Below are 25,054 nucleotides of genomic sequence, written 5' to 3'. Positions count from 1 at the left end.
TTCTAACACCCAATTAGATTTACTGATAGATTTTCCTGGTATACAGTCTTTTATAAGAGAAAAAAACAAAACAAAAGGCTACAAAAACAGGGTAAGACACATACAAACTATTAGGAGTAAAAGGTTTGAAGGCTATGCAACAAGTTGTTACCAATGTTGGGTGGTGGAATTTTAAGTTATATTGAATTTGTTTTTAAAATTTAATGAACATACATTAGAGTTTATCAGGAAAAAGTGATTTTCATTTCATTTAGAAAAGATAAGGAGCTGCAAAAAAGGAAAAGTGGATTTTCACAGAAAATACTTCATTTATGCTATTTCTTATATTCTCCTTCCATAAAGTCTCATTTCCAAACATATGACAAGAGCAATAATGTAGAAATGATACCATAAGATGAACTTTATTTTAAAGCTCATAAAAGGCTTCACAATATCAGTTACAAGATCAACATTTTTTCTATTTTCACACCTTCACATGACAATGTTTAGCAAGATATTATTTTGAAGTTTTTATTCTGCATGCTGCTAACACATTTCACTAGCTTTTGCTTTACTTACTGAATTTTTAATAATACTGAAGCAAAAAATCATATTCTATTGGACAGGATTAATTTTGGAAAGCCCTTATGAAAGCAGACAACCTTGTTTATCGACACTCACACCCACACAAATGCTGCAATGGAGAGCAAAATGCAAGAAAACTACCTTGGCAGGGACGGATGCTTAAAAGATTTTAATCACAACACTCTGGGGCCTGCAGTACAGTTTTTTATTTTCCTCCAAAAGACAAAAGTCAATTTCATCCTCAGTGATGCAAAAGGTAATACTGCACAGAAGCTTAGTATGAAATTCACAATTCCACAGGAATCTGAAAGTTACCAAGGCAATTTTCCCTTTTAGGATCATAAAGACTACAGACTTAAGCTTTTTCTTTTTCCATATAATACACAAAACTTCTAAACATCCTTAAAAAAGAAAATATAAATAGTTTCAGAATGTTAAGGTAGGCTCACATACGAGGCAAAGGTATTTCATCCCCTTTCTCTAGTCCAAGTCCATGTGGGCGGAGTTCTTCTCATTTGGGTAGCAGTCACCATTCTGATGTGGAGGCTCAGCACCAAAATCATTCTTGCCTTCTAAATCTTCTTCCTTCTTATCAACATTTGGGCCATTTGGAGTTCTCTCCAGTTTGGGTGACTCGATTTTTGGCTTGGGTTGTGTTACAATTGGTTCACAAGTGTTGTTCAATTCCTATGAAAAGAAACCCAGCCATCAGGTGAACTCGGGGCCTGCTCAGCTGAGAAGTGTAAGGTGATCCCTGTGCCTTACACACGTCTCAGAATTCCAAGTGCTCACTTCGCCTGTCTGAAATCATAGCTTGAAGTCTGAGCAGAACAGAAGTGCCTCTTTTTCTGTGATGTGTCAGGGACTTGGCAGGTACTTAATATGACCTCATTTAACCCTCACGACAACATCAAAAGGTAGAATTATGATCCCCATTGTATAAAAGAGGAATACGGTTCAGAGAGGCTCAGTAAGACCACAAAACTAGCGAGAAGGGAGATGGAATTCAAACCTATGGCCCACTAGCTTAAAAAGCCCATCTTTTCTTCCATTAACTTTCACTGTGTCTGAAAATTATGCAAGACAGAGCAGTTTTGTTGTCGTTTTTGTTTTTTTGTTTTTCTTTCCAATTTCCTTCAAGCCTCATACATTCAGCAAGGCCTTCCCTGATGGAATATTCACCCTGGCTCCTTTTCAGTGCCCAGCATTTCTCTAATCCCTTTTTATTTTTACCCGAAGCCCTTACCACCATCTGACATACTGCACCCAGGTGTTTACTGCCAGTCCCCTCCAGGGGGGCAGGGACTCTGCCTTGGAAAGCCAATGTCTAACACCTAGAACAATGGTTGGCACGAGGTGGGGCTCAACAATCTCGTCTAATTCAATGGATAAATGGAAATGTATATGAAACCTGGGAGGTTTTCTACATTTTGTCATAGCAACAATGGATTAGGGCATCTGACCTGGGCAGGGAGTAAATTAGGACATCTGATCTGGGCAGGTAGTAAGTTGGAGTTCTCTGGATGGGTTTTGTATCATTTTCTGCAACTGTCCGGTAAGTTTGAAAGTTATTTCAATAAAGAGTTTATTTTAAGAAGAAGGAAAAAAGAGATTTACAGGAAAATACTTATGCATAAGGCTCAGTGTATAATTCCAACTTGGGTCTGTAAGAACACACAGCAGTAAACATTAGACAGTAGCACTCACCTTCAATTTTGCTTTAATTTCCTGTGCTCGGACAACAGGGTCCTGCTCCAGGCTCCTTTTAGCCTGCACATTTATGACGTTGTTCATCCACTCCATCACTTCATTGACAGACTTCTCAACCTTCTTCATTTCAGACTCATCGATATGGTTATACTTCTCATCCTGAATGGAGGAAGCATCGTCATTCCACAGGTTAACTATTTACCAGTGACATCTACCTTGACGCAACTTACCATGAAGTGCAAAGCCACCTCTGGTCTTTAAATACCAAACCCCCATTTTTCACTTCAGAACGTTTACTCATGACAAAAGTTCCTTGGCTTAAAAGTCAGTTCCTTAAAATCTAGGCTGACCCTTGCACTAGGTAAGACTTGCCTGGTTTCTGAAGTCAGCTGCTATCTTGGCGTAGTGCTGGAGCCTCTGCCCCAGCTCTTCAAACAGTTTTGGCCGGTCCTCAGCCTCTTGAAACCGGATTTTAATTGGAGTGCCAATTTTCTAAAACAAAATGTAGTAAATCAATAGTTGCCAGAACTGAATTTTCCAAGTCTTCAGGCTAAAACACCAGGTACTGATTTTCTGATAAGGGGCCTACCGTTAACTCTTCCAGCTTGTCAACATATGCCTGTTTGGCTTGGTCCTCTCCTTCTTCATAGAGCCAGTCTTCAGTCTCTGTGAGGAGCCTCAGGAAATGCTGATGATCCTATGGATTAGGAGATAAGACAGTATTAGTGGCAATCTTACTTCAACAGTTTTTACAAAACAACTCTCAGAAATGTTAAAACACCAGGTTACTATGTCTTATTTCGCCCAGCTACGACTTACTAGCTGGAAGGTACTCTGATGAGCCAGACTCTCTACACCAAAAGAGACCACCCAAGAGCAATAAACACGTGGCTGTTTAAGATGTGTCTTTCTACTCTTAACTGGGGAGGCCGACTTCAGAATCCCAACCACAAGAAACATGGGAAATGTGAGGGCACCAGATTTCTACCTAACCAACTTTTTTTTCAAATCTCATCTTTAAGAGCTCTGCTTCTGGGATCTGTTCAGAACCACTAACTTTGGGAGTTAAGAAACTAGGCAGCTCCCCACTACATGGGGACATGACTCCCAGGGGTGTAAATCTCCCTGGCAACGAGGGATGTGACTCCTGGGGATGAGCCTGGACCCGACATTGTGGAACTGAAAAAGCCTTCTTGACCAAAAGGGGGAAGAAAAATGAAACAAAATAGTTTCAGTGACTGAGAGATTTCAAATGGAGTTGAGAGGTTACTCTGGAGGTTATTCTTATGTATTATATAGAAATCCCTTTTTAGTTTTTAGTGTACTGGAATACTTAGAAGGAAATACCTGAAACTGCTGAACTGCAACCCAGTAGCCTTGATTCTTGAAGACAACTGTGTAACTATGTAGCTTATACAGTGTGACTGTGACTCATACTCCCTTTATCCAGTGTATGGACAGATGACTAGAAAAATGGGATGGGATGTTTTGGGTGTCCCTTTTTACTTTTATTTTTATTCTTATTTTAATTTTTTTGGAGTAAGGAAAACATTCAAAAATTGTGGTGATGAATGCACAACTATATGATGGCAATGTGAACAACTAATTGTACACTGTGGATGAAGGGACGGGTGAAACTGGGCAAACGGGAATGATGGTGCTGGATAAACTTTGGAATGGCTGGAGGAATGAGTCCTATGGAATAAATATAATGACAGCTACCAAGGACCAAAGTCACAGAAAAAGGATTGCGGTCTTTGAAAGCAGGATTCTCTCTTATTTATCCTTTCAGCTCCTGTAACAGTGATTTCACAGACTGAAATCACCGTTACAGTGATTCAGAGATAAATGATAAGTTGTCTCTTTTGGAAGGTAAAATCAAAACGCTGTTGGAATTAACCAGAATAGGACGCTGCTCATCACCAGTAAGCCTCCCTTTCCATGGCTTTGCCTTACACAATTTCTATTTTCAACTGTTTTGTTTGGAAAAGGTTTAAGTCACATAACATAACAGAAGCTTAATCATAAAATTTGATATTAAACACCTTATATGATACTAAATGAACAAAAACAGAGCTCTAAAATATACCTGTTCACTTATGAATTTTTCATATGGTCCACAAAGCTTGTCCCTGAACTCATACACATACTCTTCCACCGCATTTTTAGCGTCATTTCTTTCCTTTTCCAATTTATCCTGCATTATCATCTTACCCTGTCAGGGAACAGAAAAAGTTTATTCCAGTGTTAGAAAAATCAATGATCATACAAAAAAATTTGTTAACAGTTCTAAATTCCACTTTTTAAAACACTTCCTACAAACCCTACCATTTTCTAAATATATATGCTGGGTTCTTCTAAACATTATATAATAAATTACATAGTATTATAAGGAAAAAAAAGTTAGTCCACTGTATGTGCATAATTCTGTTTCCCTGGAAAGCAGCTCTACAGTCCTCTCGCACTGGGGTGTTACGGTCATAATCACTTTGCCACCACGTCTCAGATCAAAGACAAATTCATCATAAAGATAAAATTGTTAAATGCATTTCTAAAAACAATGTCCTCATCTCAGTAAAGGAAAACTGAATCTCAGCGATTTCACATACCATTCTAGAATTTCAGACTACTATCAAAAAGGTAGGCTGTGTTTTAACAGAGACATTTAGGGTAGCCTGAAATTCCCAGCTGAGTTATGTTCTGAGCCACAACACACCAGCATACAACTCGAGCAATCATCAATTTTATACCAAGCACAGCTATGTATGGCCTAGAGTTCTTTAATAAAGATGCAAAATCAACAGCAAGATTTGTTTAACAAGTTTTTCCTTTGTCCTATCCTCAAAACTGTATAAAACTTTTGGAACTATTGGAAAGAACTATAACTGTGGCCATTTACCTATTAGAAATAAGAGTTAACAGGGCCAAACACCCAAATATCTTCCAAAATAATATTGAACTGAAGGACTCACCTCTGTCTCAATATACATGTTTAGAAGGTCTTTCCCTAACTGCCAGACCAAGTTGGCTTCAATAGGCAGCTCAACGTTCACCACCTTTATTTTGGGTTTTTTAGCTTCTGGAGGCTGGTCAACCTTCTTTTCATTGACCTTGGGAGGGGGTAAAAAAATAATGGGGGAAATTCTTAAGTGATTCTTGAAAAACAGAATACATCTTCCTATCATACTCATTGATGACGTGGGCAAAACTAAAATCCCTAAGATCATAAAGTTAGGAGAGCCTATGACATCATCTAATTTCCACCCACCCATTTTAAATCAGGAGTGGAATTTAATACAAATTCCTTCAGAAATCGATCAGATTTTTTTCTCTTCTCATATTAAACCTATATGTCATCTCTCCTGCTAAAGCTTTTCTCCATGGATCTTTACTTTCCAATTCCTTTAAGCCTATCTGTAACTCCCTAAAACTTCTTCAAATTTACCACCTCTTTAATGTGGTAAATTGTATAGTCTAGAATCTGACAGTAACGTAAAATAGACTGACCAATGCTAAGACATGTTAGGATGAATTAAATTCCTATAATAATGTGTATTTGTCCCTAGTACCCAGCATTATGCCTGTTTTTATTCCAATTAGCACTACACTTCTGAGTGCCTTTTAAAATTTCCTACTGAATCTGGAGAGCATGTATATGATCTACATACATACACATACATATACATGTATTTTTCCTGATTCCTACAATCTGCCTTTGAGTTATAACATTTCTCATAAGCAACTCTGCAGGTAAAAAGAGGTAACATGGAGTCTTAACATAGCAAATGGAATGATGCAGCAAAGGTTAATAGTTTATTTGTAGATTTTTAAAAATATGTAAATACAGGGCTAAAGAAGTAAGTATCTCCTGTGGCTTGTAATTTTCCAAGCCTGTTCCAATTTCTACAGGTCACTACTAGCACAAATGACAACAAGCACAATTTAGGGGATTGTACCCATCCACTAGATGATAACCAAGGGGCAGAACATGCATCCCAACTGACTGTGATAGTAAAATGGGAAGGGAGTGGTCCAGCATGCACAAAAATCACAGCCAGTGGATAATTCCAGGGAACTTTAAGGATGTTACAGTTCTAGGCACTTAGTAGAGGAAACTGGGACTCGGAAGAGGCTAAATTACTTGCCTAACAGTACAAAGCCAGAGGTGGAACCAGAAGCCAGGTTTTCCAGAGTTCTGTTTCCTGGTTTCCTATCAATCCCACGTCTGTGAGGTATATACAGCTATGAATAACAGTGATCTACTTAATCAGCCTGCAGTCCCTGTGTCTTTTTCCTTTTAATGCACAAGAAAACTTTAACCTACCCCTTTCCCTCCAATATACCATGCATGCTTTGAGAGCATGGTTTGCAAGAAAGAAAAATAAACCAGACAACATCCACACCTAGCAAAACACAGGAATGCGACAGATACTTGTGAACGAATGGATGACAGAGCTGGCATAGCAGTTAAGTCAGGGCAAGACTACCGAGCCAGACAACATTAAACTGATGACTGACAAAACCAGTATATCACCTAATGGCACTGCCATGGCTAGGACAAGGCTTCCCCTGCAGGGGTACGTGGTGCTGCTGCTGGGGTCTTACGGCCAATGGTCCCACCTACCACTAAGAATAGGAGCATCTCCCCACTGTCGCCTTGTGGACAGGCACTGACACCATCAGCACAAGTCAGCTGATGCCACCGGCACTCAGCCACGGACAGTGACACTGAAATTAAGCAGCTATTTTCTGCAAAGAAAGCAATGCTCCAACATCATCATACAACTCATACAAGGAGAAAAACAAGGCTTTCATAAAGCAGAGCCAGGACTGATAACTCATAATAGGATACCACAGAATCATTCAGGGAATGGGGAGATTAGAAACTGGCAACTACTGAATCTACTGAAAAATGTATTTTGACTTCAATGAACAACTGTGTAACGTGCCTGAGGGTAAAAAGTACTCTTATCCTCAGAATGTGAGCAGAAACCACCAATGACAGGTTTACGATTTACATGCAACTTCCACAGAGAATGAAGTTCTGCAAAGCACAGGGCAAAGTGGAATAACGATGGAAACTTCCCAAATAACCACCTGGCCACAAATTTTAAAGATTTGATAACAGGCTGTCATTTTCTAAGGAACGCAACAATACCACTATTTAATTGCATTCCCAATGCATAGTGTGGAAGCAGGGCAAAAGAAAAATTACTTTGAAAAACAGTCTGGTTTTTATTATTACCAGATATCTTAGTATTACCAGATGGTCATAATTAATTTAGTTAAATTTGACAGTTAACTTATCTTGAAAGGAAGAAAGTTTACTCGACTCCATTAGCCCATGTATTTAGCACCTGACTGATTCAAGTGAAAACTGAGCAAAAAGCACTGGGACGTGTCTGTTTTTGCCCCTGGCCTCAGCAGACACCTCTTCCCTAGAGAAGACAGCAAATCCTATGCTCCCGGTCTCTTCCTGCTTGGAGAGTCAGTTAACCAAGAGCAATTCTCAGCTCTAAAGCAAGATAGTCAACCAACTTAGATGAACTTGATTAGCTATCACTGGTTTTGACTGAGAAACACAAGGGAACACAGAAATTAATTTTAAAATCCTACATGGAATTACTCAGTGCTTGCTCTTGGAACGGTAGATTTAACAATAATATTAATGATGATTACACGTTGCAACAATGTCTAGTGGAATGAACTAGAAGAGTCACTCACTTTGTCAGCATCTGGGATTTTGTTTTCTTCTGAGGTAAGTTCAGATGAAGGGGGAGACTGTGAGGTTTGTTGAGCATCAGTTTGTACCTGGGGCTGTGTTCCAGCTTCACTGTTGTCTTGCTGGATATTTTTCTGAAATGAAAGCCCAGGCACAAAGGATGTAGAAAGCAGGTGTACTTGTATCAACTGAAAAAGTTACAGGGCACCAAAGACAGTACGCTCAATTCTCAAATTTTTAAAAGGTGGAGGGAAAAAGTACTGGATAAAAGAAAAAAGAACACCAAATACTTGAAACTTTCTTAGAACTTTTAAACCTGTAAGAAATTCTTTGAATGAGAGCAGTTAATATAGTTAAGTAACACAAGCAGGCATTTCACTGATGTGACGACAACCGAGTATTCTTTAAGAAATGGTCACCTAACCTTGTACATGTATTCACTCTCACAAGCACAGGAAATAGGGACCACCCCAGGCCTCCTTCTCAGAAACAAGTTCCTGAAACCTAACTTCACCAGCAGCCACCATGCACCCTAACACAGCTCACCTCACTCATGAACGGTTACATGAAATGCCAACTATCCGTTATTCAGGGCTCATCACTTCAGCTTACAGAAGCTCAAGACTCTCTCTGTCCCCACGTTTTTTGTGATTGAGCTATTCGTATCTCAAAAAGATCTCAGGATAAATAGCCATAATGCTGCATGTTAACAATCCTGATTACAAATTGATTTAAAAAAAAAAAAAAAAAAGACGGAAAACGATCTCAAAGTTCTCTCATTTTCTTTTTCGGTAGCTCTCAATCCCCAATACACCAGTACTGTTATGGCCTTTTTCATTGTTGGGAGAAGCCTGAAATGTTCTAAGTTAATTACTTTCTGTTCATTCTGAAGTCTCTCATTCTCCTTTCAGAGCCTCAAGATTCCCAGGCAGACACTGGGGTAGTTAGAAGCAAGGCATTCCTGAGATACACACACTCACACACACTCAACGTACTGAGAGATTGACTCAACAGGCTTTAGAGTACTGGTGTCTGCAGCCAGATGAGAAAGTATACGACCCTGGTCAGTTAACTCACTGCAATGATAAACAGATGTCTTCACTAAAATACTCTATACTGCCTGCCTCTTCATTTAAGCAATTTCACTTATTGCCCGAAAATAAACTGCAATGGCTGATCTACCTTAAACTTTCCTAAAATACTTCTCTTGACCATGCAAAACCAGCGCTTCTGCTAAAGGCAGTCTAAATGAAGATGATGAACAACAACTCATTGTATGCCTTTCTCAGACACTTCCCCTTTCAGTATTTGCAGGTTCAAGTGCTCGGCACTCCTCTAGCCTCCCCAACAATATAGCAACTATGTAAACACAAACAGATTCTGGAATAAATACCAACACCAAGTTGGCCATACAACTGAAGGAAATTTGGTATATATGTCATCAAGTGGTTTTTTGTAGTAGACATTCTCTGTTTTTACCATCAGTCAATATCTGACTTCTCAGTATGTGCTCTATGCTTTCAAATGAAAACACTGAAATGTACTTATTCTTAATTAAATTGTCACATTCCAGTTACTTCAGATTACATTACACAGAATTTAATCACACTTCACGTTAATTCCAGGGGTATTTCATCGTGATCCTGCCAACTGCTATTACCATCATTACCCAAAATTCTGACCAAAAGTGTTTATGAAGAAGAGCAGGTTTTACTCTTCCCTACCCTTCTCCCATAACTTATAATAAGGTCAACTGTCTACTCAAATGCGAAGGTTTAGTCCACAAACTTACATCACTGTCGGGGTTTTCTGGTGGTCTCTGATTAGCACACTCCATGTCTGCTTCAAGAGATGACCCTTCATTTTCCTCAGTTGGGATCTTCTCCACCATAGATGCTGTAGAGATGGTGAAAATGCCATGGGTGTTGACCCGCACTTTGACTTTCACCTTAGATTTTTCTCCATCTTTCTGGGCAGAAACATTCTGAACTATGAAGCGGCCTAAAACGAAAAGGAAATGATGATTTTAGAATTGATTCTAAAACTCTGTAAACTAGGCAACAAATAAAGATACAAAGGCTAAGAAATAAAGTTGGAAGTATTGGTCTTCTAGAATCTTCTCCCCTATTTTCTACCAACGTTAATGTGCACTATGAACATCACTTCTTAAAATATACCTGGGTAAGTATACAGTATACTCACAATACTCAGGATTAGTCCAAGTATACCACAAAAAACTCCAAGGCAAGGGCACTCGTAACTTTTATGTAAATACTTACTAGGCAGACATTAGGGTTACGTGACTGATGAAAGGCTGTCCCGGCCTCCCCTCACCTTTTCTCTAGGTGAGTGAGCACAAACTAGACATGAAAATCTGTTAGCAAGCACAAAGGCTGATGAGCACATGCTTGATTTAAATCCTACAGGGTCATTTAGTAAATACTATTCGTCCAAGCTCCTTACTGTGTTCTAAGGAGGGGAGTTGAGCCAAAACCTGTATCAATGCCTGAAATAATTATGCATCTAACAGAGCAGGGGGAAAGGTTACAGTTCTAGAACCAAACTGTCTGGGCTTGCATCTGGCTACAGCACACCTAGGTGGGACCTGCTGCAAGTTACTTAACACAGCTCTTGAGCTCAGCGTGAATACTTACTATGGAACCAAGTACTAAGTGTAAACTGTCAACTCTATCAAAGTATTACTGTTATTGCACTAGACCAAAAACAGCATGTTGAACCTATTATGTGCAAAGCACTCCGTGGGATTTAACAGCCTTGTATGCAAGGTACTGTTTACATGAACACAGAAAGTCAGAGATTTAATTACCAGGTCAGGGAGCGATGTCAGAACAGATCATGATTATCTGTCAAATCACTAGTTCAGGCAATAACTGCCATAAGATGCATTCAAAGAAACAGCACTTACTCTGGGCTATCCAAGAAGACTCAAAGGAGAATGGGATGTTTAAGTGTGGGCAAGATTTTTCAGGTGTAGTGCTAAGATGAAAATTTAAAATGCAATGCTAAAGAGCTTGGACTTTACCCTCTGTACAATGGGGAAATCATGCATACACTCCAACTTATCAAAAATCTTAACAGTCTACAGTCGGTGATTTCTCAAACTAAATTTCCTACCAATAAATTCATAAAAACAGTTAAACAAACAAAACCACATGTATCAGAATGCTTGTAAAGAAAGAAAGAAAACACAACTGACCATCCACTCTCTTTATAAAAAGATGTGGGGCAGGAGCAAGTCCTGAAAAGACCCGGCAAGAGCCTAGGACAGAGCACAGCCCCTCACGGTGCCTGTCGCTCTGCCACAGATTTCTCAAGTTACCATGGGTTTGCAGGTAGATGGTGCTGACTCTCCCACAGAAAAATGTAACAAAAAAGATGTATCTTTAGAAAATACTACAGTACAAACGCATATCTAAAAAATAATTTCAATGATCTCTAACCCAGGTTTTAAACTGGAAGTAACATCTTACAAGTAACATTTCACCTACAGGAAAGGTTAATATTAAAGATTGGTGGTAACCCTGTAAGAACAGAATATGCCTGAATAGGAAAAATTCCAAAGTTTTCCTAAATATTTATACTTGGAATTAACAGCAGAACTGGCAAGTCATTTCACCATCTGTAAAATGGAACAGATTCCTCCGTCACCACAATTCTAAACAGAAAAAGGACTCCACGTGGAATTTTTCACAAAACAATGCTAGAATTAAGGAAAACCTTCCAGTTTATATACTGAATAAGGCAAGTCGTTTTTGACTAAAAGAGTAAACATACACCATTAATTCCTTACCTATTTTTGCTTCTGGATATGGAACTCCTTGAGGATCAGAATAGAAAGCTTCTAGCTCAAAAGGCCCCCTTCTGTAGAAGGTGAGAACTTTGGAGAAAGGTGCAGCATGGTTGCGGCTGAACACTTCATGAACACTATGGAGAAAGGATTAAGAAACGGACTCATTATTCCTAAGTATTTAAACTTAGTATGTCCTACAAATGAAAAAAAAGGACATTCTAAAATCTAGATCAATTCTATCTCCCCATTTATAATTCCAAAATGAGAGAAATATATGACAGGTTTGGTTAGTGAAAAAATCTCAGATTAATCACCCATTCTCCCATAAAAGCCATTAGTTAACCTTCTAACAATATATCTGAAAGTAATTTTCTGCTACATACCCTTCAGTATCTTCTGAATCGTGATTCCAGATCAGCGATATCGGAAAAGGAATTGCATCTGTGACAGAAAACTCCCTAACTTTAAAAGCCGGGGAAAGAGCTGCACACTTGAAAAAAAGATGAAAAAAGGGATTACTAGGACCACCAAGGATGATGTTACTCATCTTTTAACATAAAACTCAATTCTAATGGAATGGGTAGGTTTAAACTCAAGTTCAAAAGCTGCTTTATGGTCTGTGTGATCCTAAGTAAAAAGCATTCATTTATCTCCTAAATACTATGCCAATCTCTAGAAAATAAAGACAAATAATACAAGGAATCTTATAAAGAGGTAATTTCATATGGCTTAGAAAAGAATGCTGTCTTTTCAGAAATGTCCTGCTGATGACAGTTACAAGCTCAATCCTTTTTGAATGTGTATACACATCCAAAAGATCCCTGTTCAATCGCCTTTCAAATGTCTAAAAAACAGAAGGGCAAACTGAAAAATGTTCGTTTAACACCTCAGGCACAACTTAGAAATTATCTACCAACATTTTCAAGTAATTTCCTGGATGAAAGAAAACAATGAATGATGAATTCAAATCTGGGGTAGACAATACCTAACAGACAAGTGGAAAGTTCATGCTCAGACTGGGCTTAAAACGACTAAATAGAGGACAAAACAGAATGGACCAATGAAGGAGAAAAGTCAATTCAAGCTCTGATCAATATGGGATCCCTTCAAAAGAGAGAACGAAATGAAGTACAGATGAGCAACAATAAACTTTCAACTTTTTGGGGAATCAAAAAATGTTTTGTGGAGTTTCTGTTTATTCCTTCACTATGGACTATGCCTTCTTAACTCTACAAAACATGGTGGCTCATGAAGATACAATGGTTTATGATTAACAATTAGTACCTACGTATTCTTTCTTTACTAAGTTTAAGAGTCAGTAAATTATCCTTGTCCACAGAATCTCCTGCTTTATGCCAAAATTCAAACATGCCAGTTTCAAACTTTAGATAAAACTATTTCAGGCCTTATTTGATTGGATTATCCTAAATATAAACTGATGTTAATTTTCTTTTTTATAGTAACTTTTAGAATTAGTGCTTCTACTTTAACAAATAGACCTCATGCTTCTGGGGCTACATTCATATTTGAGATTAAGTTAAAACCAGTGGGGGTTGGGGAGAGAGCTATTTTCCAAAAACATTCAGTAACAACTCAGCCTGCAAACATTTACCCCAAATCAATTCCTTATTACACAGATTACTGTTCTACTTCCCTCTGATGTGCTCTGTAACTCCTGTAACCACCACCCAGCTGATTAGTACAGCTAAGTTTTTCTGTGATCCCCTTAGACTCATGGCTGTTACCCCACAGAGTGAGAAACAGCTTGGTACTTCTTTTAATCTTAAGTTTACTGGCTCTACCTGATTTGAAGAATCCTTGTCTCCCCACAGCCTTATGGGTTTACTGAAGTTACCTCCTTTTGCTATCTAATTAGGCAAAGAACTATGTTCACTCCATCAACAGCCACAATGAAATAAAGTGGAGCTTGTTCAAGGACTGGGCACCATGAGAAGACCCAGAAAGAAGCACCTGCAGCGCACATCCTCTGGCTACGGCTTCATCTGCGTTAAGGGTTGTGCTGATGTCTTTTCCGAAGAACTTGGCAATTCTTTCTTTCACAGCTGGAATTCGTGTAGTGCCTCCAACGATCTCAACAGCACTCACATCTTCTACTTTTAGTCGAGTTTGTTCCATCAGCGAATAAAGGGGTATTTCTATTTTTTGCAGCAGGTCAGCACAGAGTTCTTCAAATTGTGACCTTGGCAGATAAAAGGGACATTAATAAATCTATAAAGTTATCTTAAAGCCAATATCCTATCCTTTTTTTTTTAAGCAATGAGTTATCAACCAAACAAATTTTATTTTCTCAGACAACCTGGATCTCACACCGATCAAGTTCAACTACATCGTAATTTTCATAAATATATGAAACAGATGCAGAAAGGGGGTAGGAGAGAAAATCAGGTCTTTCCGATGGCTCCCAGTATTATTGGAAGAAAACACTTTCATATTTTCAAGGTGGCCATTTTATCTCCTAAATGTTTTTATGTGATCTAATTCTTATCACTCTGAAGATCTGTTTCCATTCATTTCTCAAACTACTTCTGTGAAACCATTATTCAATTATTGGCCCAGAAATACTAAAATGTGAAACACAGCAAAAAGACTTCACCATACAAAAGCACTTGGCAAAGATATTAAAAAATAACACCCTCTCTGCAGAAGCACCCATAAAAATTCTAATGGTGATCAACAGTGGTCTCTCCAGCCATGGGGCACACCACCACACACAACCCTGAAATGTGGGCCAAGGCTGACACCTGGGTACAGTTTTAGCAAGGAATTCCTTCTTTTTAAGCAGTAGAATTCAAGACCTACCTGTTCATCTTTCCCGAAACATCTTTGTCATTCATAAAGCACTCGATATTCAATGGCAGGTCTGTGCTGTTCGAGCTCATTAGCTTTTTCAACTTTTCACACTCCTGATACAGACGAAGGAGTGCTCGAATTTTGGATTTTGCATCCAACTTGTACTTGGTCTTAAATTCTGCACAAAAATGTTCCACTAACTTTTCATCAAAGTTCTTTCCTCCCAAGAAAGGATCAAAAGCAGTTCCCAATACCTAAATGAATTAAAACAAGAAATAATCTGGTTGTTTCCAATCACATTTTAAACCATATTTTTAAATACTGCTACTTAAGGACTGATAGGCTTAAAATTTTGATTTGAATTACAACAAAAAGAAATCCAAGTCAGTTAGAAGAAATGTAACCACAAAATCCAAATAGAAAGCTAGATATCTAAGTTCTTATTGACTTCTCATGATAAAACAATGTTAAAAAGCTTGTCTTTCCTCAACAAGAATACTTAAGTATGCTGACAACTGTATCCCTTCAAGGAGATCATCCTTTGCAACAATTTCTTGCTGACATCTTTACCCAAAATTCTTCATTACCAAGAAGCGCAAGCACAATTGAGTGGATCAGGGGCTCAGCGTCATGTCAAATGTAACACACTTAGTATGTCTTGGTCATTTAGTTTCAACTTAAGACTGTACCTTCAATTTTCCCTTGTTAAAGGCACAGGCAGACACTTGAAAAGCTGAATGTCCCATATCAACAAAAACCACTATCCGAGGTTTCTCATCCAGGCCGGGGAGATCCTGCTTATAAATTCCATAATTCAAAGCAACTACAAAAAATAAGTATGTTTCAATTCTTTGGTTCACATTTTCTTAGAAATTTCATTGTTACATATATAACATGCAAGAAACTTGACTATACTTGAAACAATTAAAGGTGAACACATTGCTTTTTTACCTGACTTCACACTGATTTGTTTGGAGTCAAGTATTTTTCCCTTTCTGATTTTAGAACAATTCTAAATTCAATTTTCAATGTATGGAAAATGTAATGGACAAAACATACATACATGGTATGAATACAACGAAATGTAAGTACATGCCATAAACAATAGTTGGACTTATTACATAATACTTACATGTTAACCACAACCTGCTAGGAGAGTGCTTATCCAAAAAAATTAAGAATTTAATATACAACTACAGCAACTGCAGTTCCTGTGTTAAATTTTTCTGAACTCTGAACCACCATATCTCTGAATGTGCATAACTAAGAACAAATCGTAATTCTTAACATTGTGAGTTTTTCCAGAATCGATTAGAAATGTATAAAAAGATGCTGAAAAAATTTTTTTCTGGCTTGGCCACCATAACCAGCTTTTTGCTCAACAGTACTCATTAACACTGATGTAAGTGACTGCTCGGCTTTCCCCCACATCCACTGTCCCCACCACAATGACTGGCAAACAGTACAGGTTGTAACTGATACTTGATGAATGATCACCTCCTAACTATTGCTCATAAAATATGGGGGAAAAAAATTAAGAACTATATCAATACTTGTAACCAAGGAAGTGTAAAACTCCTGAATTACAGATTTTAGGAAAACTTGTTTCTTAACTATAAAAACAATGTTAATGAACTAAACAACTAAATCCAACTCATCTAGCTAAAAGGATTAAAATACATAGATACCTATCTTTTCCTAATGGAAAGAGATTTCTAAGTTTGACAAAGTGCTAATTTCTCACTAACAATAAGCAACTGAAGAGCTGGGATTTTTGCTTTCAAATCTAACACATTTTTTTAATAGGCTATGTTGTTAGATAAATATGAAAACCTGTCTGGTAATAGTACCAGGAATGACAACACTAGTTTCAATAGTATAATCACTTCTAGACAAAAAATAATTTTTTTCTCACCAGCAGTCATGTCATTCATAAGTCTCAAGCAGTTTAGGCCAACAATCTGTGCAGCATCCAACACAGATCGCCTCTCCGCATCCGTGAAGAAGGAGGGCACCTACAAATAATAAAGGGAACACAACTCATCCACAACACACAGATACCGACAAATGCCTCACACCACTTCTAATAAATTCTCATTAGTTCAGCTAAGTAGGTGCCTAGCCCAAAGCACAAAATAGAAATAGAACTCGAGACTCACTTTCTAGCCAGTTTCTTAACTTTCCGAAGCAGAAACTACTTTTGAAAAGTGTCCCCAAATTATAGTATCAATGCATTCTTTATTATAACCAAATCTCAATCCAAAATAAAAATTAAATCAGAGCATTCATAAGACATATGTGGAAGTAGCTTTTATCTAATGGAAAACTTTTAAACTTAAGTGAACGAAGTTCTGCTTCCAAACTTGTGTTGAACTTCTACAGATAAATGGAAATTAAAATGCCAAACCAATACTTTACATTAAATACAATTAAACTATAGGTAAAGGATGCAGGAACTTAATACAGAGCTAATTCTAGCATATGCCACTGCCCTTTGGTTTTGCTCTTCATTGAGTTCAAACATTAGCAGATGATGGGGGCACTTCCTACTTCAGTAGTTGCAATAGGATTGCAAAAATGCATTTGGAAAGGCCCGCTGATTTTCCTGAGGAAAATGTGAGCAAAAGCAGCTCAAGGGATGAAGTTTCTTATGATGTTCATTGGTACTTCTAGTGGTAAGTGTACTAATTCTTTTGACCACTTTCTAGGACAGCATTTTAACTAGGAAAACTCTGTAGAAAAAGGGCTTCCAAAAACACATTCACAATCATTTAACTATAAAGAACCCAAGAGAAAACTTAGTACAGTGGCTTTCAAACTTTTGCAAAGAATTTGCAGAATTGGAAGAAAGAGGAAAGGCAAAGGTGGGTCTCTGCTCACCTTTCAAATCAGAACACCTCTTTGATCAGTTTTCCCTATTAGGTTACTTAAAGAAAAAAAAAAAATTTTTATTTTGGATTGAGATTTGGTTATAATAAAGAGTACATTGATACTATAATTTGGGCGACACTTTTCAAAAGTAGTTTCTGTTTCGTAAAGTTAAGAAACTGGCTAGAAAGTGAGTCTCGAGTTCTATTTCCATTTTGTGCTTTGGGGGGGGAGTAACAAAACCACTGAGTAATTTAACTTTTCATTTTACTGGAGATTAATGTATCTCCAAACAGAAGGCAGATATTCCTCTGGTAGAACCCCTTTTGTCTGACAATGGCAATAGGAGAAATTTTAGCCCTTTCACCCCTATTCTTAAACAACCAAGGATCCACTGATACAAGGCTTCTGACTGATGTGAACAGCTACACTGTCCATGCCAGCTGCAGACACACCACAGTCATGCCCATTAGAGAGGATCCTGCTGGAGCACACAGCCACAGATGGATGAGAGGAGTGATCCTCGAGATTTAGGATAACAGAACTTACAACTAACTCCTTTTCATCTGTGTAAAAGATGACTTGTCCATTTAAAGTACTCCTGGATTACCTAGCTAGCAACTGTCCACTGAAGGTAGCAGGCTTGCCAGTGATAAAAATCTTAGTTTTTGTCACTACTGGTAGGCTACCACCATATTTTAAGCATACTAATGCATTGGTTTCAACTAAGGATAGGATTCTTTGGCTTATGGACCTTTGAAAGTACACAGATTGCAGCAACTATCTGCATTAGAACACACACACACACACAGCTGTATCTTCAAAACACCCCACAGGAGAGTCTGACTCACATCTCCACGATAACAACCATTGCCAGCCGGTAGTCACTCCTGAAGCTGCTAAAAAATACCACTCCAACATACTTAGAAATGCTCTAAACCCTGTGTTAACAGAGTCCAGTACAATTATGATCACTGGTAATAGAACAACAATATTTACACATTTGATATTTCAGAGTAACATAAAAGACATATTAAAATAAAACACACTGCCCTGCTGAATTCTACTTACTGAAATAACACAATCTGTCACTGGCTTCTTGAGGTTGTTTTCAGCAGTTTCCTTTAACTTAGTCAACAACATGGCTGTTATCTGTTCCACACTAAACAGATGTTCTTCATCCATGTACATTACCTACATTGAGGGGTAAAACAAGTCTAAACACTGTTGGACTTAAAGTCATAGGCTAATATTAACTTCCAAATATTACTAGATACTCTCTTCCAGAGACTCTTTATTGTTAACAGTTGTTTAGGAAAGAAGAAAAAAAGAAAGGAAAAAAAGGGAAGAAGGGGAAAGAGAACTTTTTCCTATGGATGAAAGTTAGGGGGTGGTGGGGAGAGCTAGAGGCAGCTTTTCCCCTCTCCAAAGTACTGGTCCAAATGTTAAAGACGGTAGTAAATTCCACTCTAATTGAAGAGATGAATCACTGAGGTAAATATTATTTTGTGTAGATCACAAGACAGGAATGCCTCTGCTAGTTTAAAAAAAGATTGCTGGTTGTAGTACACTATTGCTCTCCAAACAACTGCAACTGGGCTGCCCTGGACAAACTTTTGTTTGATACAACAACACAATTTAGATTCTTTTAAACACTATCAAATAGACCTACATTTTACAATTGCCAAGAGGCCAAAAGACACAAATTAAGCTACAGCTGCATATAACGTAATCTGTATGGTTTTCAAACACTTTTCAAGAAGCTGGATGGGAGAAAAGGGTAAGAACAGAAATACCACCTTGTTTAATCATGGAATCTGAGTTAAGTATTTTAGTAAGAAATACTTTTTTTTCTATAAATAAATGACAGAATCTCCTATTAAGGAAGCAGAAGTTGCTCAATTATGTTACCTTTATTCCAACTCCACCATTTTTCATCGGAACCAAATCGTAGCTTAAGTTTTCCTTCTCTTTTTGAATGAAGGGGTCACTGAATGCTCGGCCATGAAATCTCTTGAAGTTAGATACTGTGTTGTTTGCATGAGTGATTTGCTGCCAAAGAAGTTTAAGATTTTAAATGTTTCTCTAATTTCAAATCCTACACTATTCACAGCAATTTCATAGTCACTCGCTCAAATTAAACAAATAGGGATGCAAGCAAATTTCCCCAGAGCCCTCAAATTCCCCCGTCAAAGATGGATTTTATTTATACTTTCTCTCTTCCCTACAGAAAATGCCAGAGGGTTTAAGCAGTGAGAGCAAAGTAGAGGTTAAGAGAGTCACTACACATTTTAAAGCAGATTTCAAAATCCGCAAGGAAATTCAAAGATAGTAAAACTATCAACTAAAGTGCAGTCCTTTTTCTCCCCCACTAAACTCGTAATGTTTAACATCTACCCACTGAATGAATGAATGAAGAGATCTAGAAGCTAAACAGTCAAATTACACTTTAAAATTTAATTTCTATAGTCTAATAAATTCCTAAGTGACAAGAATGAATACATTTTGTGGCACATAATACATGCGTTGCTGTTTTTCCTAATAATACCATGGAATGCTAAATTATCCATGCCAAAAAACACAAGAGGCATGGATGGGTCAAAATGTCTCTAAACGACCTAAAGCTTTCAGTTGCAGCACTTGCACATAATGATTAGGGAGCCATAATTTTTAAAAACAAGAAATTAAATTCATACTACTGTATGTAGTTAATGCGCATGTTTGTTAAATAAGGTCAGCTACTTCTAACAACCTATTGAAAGCAGAGTCTCATCTCTTACGTTTCATATACTAGGTTCAGCAGAAAGGTTTGGTCTGAAATTCAAGAACACTTGAAGGCAATACACCAAAATGTTAACGAGACTTTTTTAATTCACTATTTTGCTAAAATATCTTAAGTAAGCTTTGATTAAAAGGGCCCTATTCAGAAAATATTTCACTCAAAGATATGAGAGAGAACCTTGTTTAAAATACAGAAAAAAATTAAAATAAATACAAGGATTAAATACTAAAACTTCTCAAGTTATTAGCTTGAAAATACCAGAACAGTTTACTATTTACTTTTATCTCTGGTTTACTACTTCTTTTAAACACTACAGTTTGGCAGTACTACTTTTCAATATATATAGATTTACAACCTAAAATTCCTCGTGATTTTAAAACTGAACTGAAGTATGTCTAAGAGTCTAAGCATCAGTTGAGACTCAACTGATTCTCCTAGCATAACCACAAAGATGCAAATGAATTTTAGTTCCTGCATATAAATATCCCAAATAATCACACGGAGGGGCCTGTTATTCCACTTAAGTGTCTTTCTCCTTGTGAGCAAGTCACTTTGTTTGTACATACCTATTTCTCTTCTTCCCTGTTTTTTTTTTTCATCTTAACTCTTACAAGTGAACTAGTCAAAATATAGTATTAAAATATATTACAAATTCAATTTCCTTTTTAAGAGTACAGGCATACCTCATTTTATTATGCTTCACTTTACTGCACTTTGCAGATGTTGCATTTTGCACAAATTTAAGGTTTGTGCAACCCTGTGTCAAGCAAGTCTACCGAATTCGTTTTCCAACAGCATGTGCTCACTTTGCATTTGTCACACTTTAATTAAGGTACACACGTTGTTTTTTTAGACATAATGTCACTGCACACTTAATAGACTACAGTATAGGTAAACATAACTTTTACATGCACTGGGAAACTAAAAAATTTGTGTGACTTGCCTTATTGCAATACTCACTTCATTGCAGTGGTCGGGAATCAAACCCTCAATATCCCCAAGGTATGCCTGTACTATTTTCCTTATTGAAAAGAAAAATTTAAGTCTCTTTTTCAAAGCCTCTCAGAAAGCACTGTAGGTTTTTAAAAAAAAAATCATTTACTTCTCCCATACCCAGCTAGAACAGCACTGTTCAACAGGATTATAAGAGGAACCATAAATGTGAGTCACATATGTAAATTTAAATTTTCTAGTAACCATATTTTAAAAAGTAAAAAAGTTAATGGGTGAAGTTAATTTTATTTTGCCCAATATATCCTAAATACTATCATTTCAGCATGAAAGCAATTAAAAAAAAAAAGATGAGATACTTTATTTCATTCTACATCTCCGAAATCTCATGCATATTTTATACTTACTGCACATCTCGATTCTGACTAGCAACATTTCAAGCACTGACCAGTCACATGTTGCTAATGGATACTGAACTGGAGAGTGCAAGTCTAGACAAAAAAGTTCTCCCAGTCCTACCTTAATAATTAAATAACCTGAAAATGCTTTTAAATTCAGAACTTCTTAGAAGTTCATTCTATAAAAGATTTCTTTTATAGAAAAATAAAACAAGATAAATTAGAAGGCAGCAAAGTTACTAAAAACTAAGGTTGGCAAATCAGAAAAGCAAAAGTAGATCTTATTTTAACAAAAGAGAAAGGGAACTGTAAGGAAAGAGAGTCATCTAAGGATTCAAAGAATACTTGTATTATATTTCCAAAACTCATACTCGAATGTTCGACATTTTACTTTAAAAAACTCTCCAAGTAAGTGATGAGAATTCTCTTGAAAGAACATACCTGATTTTTTGCTGCAACTCCAATTGTTCTGTTTTTTGATCCAAATGATATGACTGATCTAAAGGAAACATAAACCACGTTTCAAGTGTTAAAAAGCATAAATGTGTACATTTCTGATGAGAGAAAAATCATAATATAAACTGCCTATTCATGGTAGAGGTAGGGAAACAAGTATGGTACAATTTTTAGAGTCTGTATGTAGTTCTGTCAGTTACACTTTAACTGTTTCCCCCCAAGGTAAGAACTAGTGCTTTCCAAATTCTACCAAGGTGGTAATCCTACCCTTAAAAAGGTCTGCTCATGGCTCAAGTACCAATACATCAAGTACCAGCATAATTCTCCAGGTCCCCAATGGTAAGAAAGTGGACACTTATTCCGAACATATTTTGAACAGTTAGAGTCCCAGACACCTGATTAACAAACAATATGGTGTAACTACTAACTCTCAATCACCTATTGTGTACAAACCTAAATATCAACATCATACCTGTTACTGTCCCACCACCTACCTTTTTAGAATCAAAAGTTTTTATGTAAATGCAAACTAGCAGACTTAAATTATGCCCCAGGAGTTTCAAAGAACACCAAAGAAGTTCCTATGTGGAAAATACTAATTGAATAAGCCAAGTAAAGCTGATAGCAGACCAAGTTACCACAGCAGAACTGAGCCCAACAATACAGAAGGAAAAGTGAATAATCAGTTGCATTAAGCCTGCTTTGCAGAGATGAAAAGTGACTTATAAATGTGAGACAGCCTGCTCAGTGATGGAGATGAAATGCGTAGTTGCAGAGGGCAGAGACCAGCACAAGGAGCCTTGTGAGGAGGAGGGTAAGTGACTTAGGTTTTATAGTAGAGGGCAGGTAGGAGTAATGGTAAACAAGATGAGCAAAATGGGAATACACAAGAGCATTAGATACCAGGAGGACTCAAGTTTAGATCTACTGTAACAGAGACAGCCCAGACCTAGATTATCTAAGCAGTGCTAAATAACATCCTAGAAGCCAGAGAAATGTTTGCACAGAGGCTAGACCTTCAGATGCCTTCCAAAAAACAGAGTATCAGTCTACGTAAGCTCAAAGTAACTGCACACTCACAGAATGAATGTACTCATTTTTTTCAAGGGGAAATTCAAATTAACTTCACTAAACAGGATTAGTGGTAGCCAATGCAATTGAGTCAAACATCTATTTTATTAAATATTAGTGGGCAGTCCAATAGTGCCCCCAGTTTACCAATTTTTTAGAGCCATCCCTCTTTAGTTTCACTGTGGCCACTATATCCATATACATACATCTTTTCCCCACTCTCCTTTGAACAGTTTTTCTTTCTTTCACTGGATCAAGCAAAACAAAGATGGAAACCACACCTAGGCACAAAAGCCTGAGATACTGTCTTCCTTACTATACTCCAATTACAGAGTCCTTGGCACAGCCAAGAACAGCCTGTAGATCCACAGTGGCAGACGGTTGGGGTTGCTCAGAGAATAACAGGTCTTCCCAATGCTACTAGTTGTTGTCAAATGTTTGCTTATTTTCTGATTTTCCATTCATTTTCCTAAATGTTCACCTGCACTCAAATGATATACTATAAGCCCAGCCATTTATTTTGTGTTTGGGCTCCATGTTGCATCCTATTTTTCCTCTTGGCTTTACAAGATTGAAGAAGAAAAAAAAAAAAGCATTTAATGTCCCTGTGAAGTTAGCAGTTGCTTTCATGAACGCACATGCAGGTATGTTTTATATATTCTCTTCGGAAAAATAACCCAAAAAAGTAGCTTTTAAAAATGTTTTACTTTACCCAACCTATACTGCTCTACAATGTAACATCTAGTTAAAGGACAATATCTTCTCAAGGTCTAAACACAACAGTATGCAGTCTACATTGTTTCTTCATTTAAGCTGTGCAAAACAGGTAAAGAAATAAAAACACCATTTAAGGAGGCTGCCTCACGAATGGCTTTCATCCAAGGAGCAAAAAGGGTCATTTACATCTTTCACAAAAGATCCCCAGCACTAAGGCCAACAGCGTTTAGCAACCAAGAAGTGTTAACAGGTGATTAATCTCTCCTAGGAGTGATTCTGTGGTCGCTAACAACAGTCTCACCCCTCCCCCCCCGAAAGGCAAGCAGCAGCATCCATCCAAGGCTCTGGAAGCTTCTAGCTCATTCCAAGATTCACAATGCGGAAGAAAAGGCTCAGCACTGGCTCCACGGTGCGCAGAGATGCGCGGAAGAAGGAGGGCAAGCTGGGGGCGGCTCAGCCCGGCTCAGAGAAGCCGCGTGGGGAAACGGGGGCGGGCACGAACACCAGAAAAGGAGCGAGGTCGCGGGCTTTGCCGCAGCCACGGAGGGTGGCGACACCGGGACACTCGACTCTCGGACTCTACCTGCCCCCGAGAGTACCAAGACACCCCCCCACGCCCCGCCAATTCCCGCCGGCACCCCCCAACCCTGCTCTCGGGCACTCGTCCTGCCCGGCCGGGCCGCCGGCACCCAGAGCCCACCGAAGGGCGCGCGGTCCCCACCGGCCCCGGTCCCCGTAGCCGCAGGCCCGGTGTCCCCACGCTCCAGCCCCCGCCCGAGTCTCTCCCCTCGCCCAAAAGCCGGCTGGGCGCCCCGCAGGCTCGCACTCACGGGGTGCACCGGTCGCTGAACTCGTTGGCGATAGTCTCGATGCCCCCGGCCCGGGCCACCGCGATGTAGCAGCTCTGCGAGCCCACGTCCAGCCCCACCACCGACATGGCCGGCTAGCGGTGCGCCTCCGCCGCTCAGCGCCGCGTCCGAGGGCCGCCCTGCGCTCTTCCTGCCGCCGCGCCTCCGGCCGCTGTTCTTGTCGCGCAGACAGACACACCAACCGACAGCCTGTCGGCGCCTCCGGCTTCCCAGCGGCTGGCGGCGGGGTCACCGCGGGAAACAGGCGCGCTCGGCGTCCGCGGGCCGCTCCGGGGCTCAGGCCCACGTCCTCCGGCCTCAGCCACTCGCTCACCGGCGCCGGCG

At 38.6% G+C, this 25,054-nt stretch overlaps 1 protein-coding gene across 1 annotated transcript; it reads right to left on the bottom strand.

Moving 5' to 3' along the window:
• Nucleotides 1-25,054, bottom strand: HSPH1 (heat shock protein family H (Hsp110) member 1). Its single transcript, XM_037800068.1, has 18 exons — nucleotides 24,692-25,054; nucleotides 22,059-22,116; nucleotides 19,398-19,538; nucleotides 18,558-18,680; nucleotides 16,534-16,633; nucleotides 15,308-15,441; nucleotides 14,628-14,872; nucleotides 13,779-14,007; nucleotides 12,191-12,297; nucleotides 11,808-11,941; nucleotides 9,789-9,997; nucleotides 7,999-8,130; nucleotides 5,247-5,384; nucleotides 4,364-4,489; nucleotides 2,864-2,971; nucleotides 2,647-2,766; nucleotides 2,272-2,433; nucleotides 1-1,251 (listed from the first exon to the last, which is right to left on the bottom strand). Exons 1-18 carry the CDS (start codon nucleotides 24,796-24,798, stop codon nucleotides 1,045-1,047), a joined length of 2,580 nt encoding a protein of 859 aa, XP_037655996.1. The 5' UTR covers nucleotides 24,799-25,054; the 3' UTR covers nucleotides 1-1,044.

The sequence above is a fragment of the Choloepus didactylus genome, chromosome 12, assembly GCF_015220235.1.
Source record: "Choloepus didactylus isolate mChoDid1 chromosome 12, mChoDid1.pri, whole genome shotgun sequence".
NCBI classification, from domain to species: domain Eukaryota; kingdom Metazoa; phylum Chordata; class Mammalia; order Pilosa; family Megalonychidae; genus Choloepus; species Choloepus didactylus.
Note: the sequence above shows the minus strand (reverse complement) of the source record. Positions and strands in the feature narration are given on the sequence as shown.

Bases quoted from the DNA above. Each gene is read 5' to 3' on its own strand.
- HSPH1 (XM_037800068.1), bottom strand. From the start codon at position 24,798: ATGTCGGTGGTGGGGCTGGACGTGGGCTCGCAGAGCTGCTACATCGCG. The intron at 18,681-19,397 runs GTAACATAATTG...CCCTCAATGTAG, and splicing joins ATGGTGGAGTTGGAATAAAG to GTAATGTACATGGATGAAGA. The intron at 14,008-14,627 runs GTAGGTCTTGAA...TTATCTGCCAAG, and splicing joins GTTTCGGGAAAGATGAACAG to GTCACAATTTGAAGAACTCT.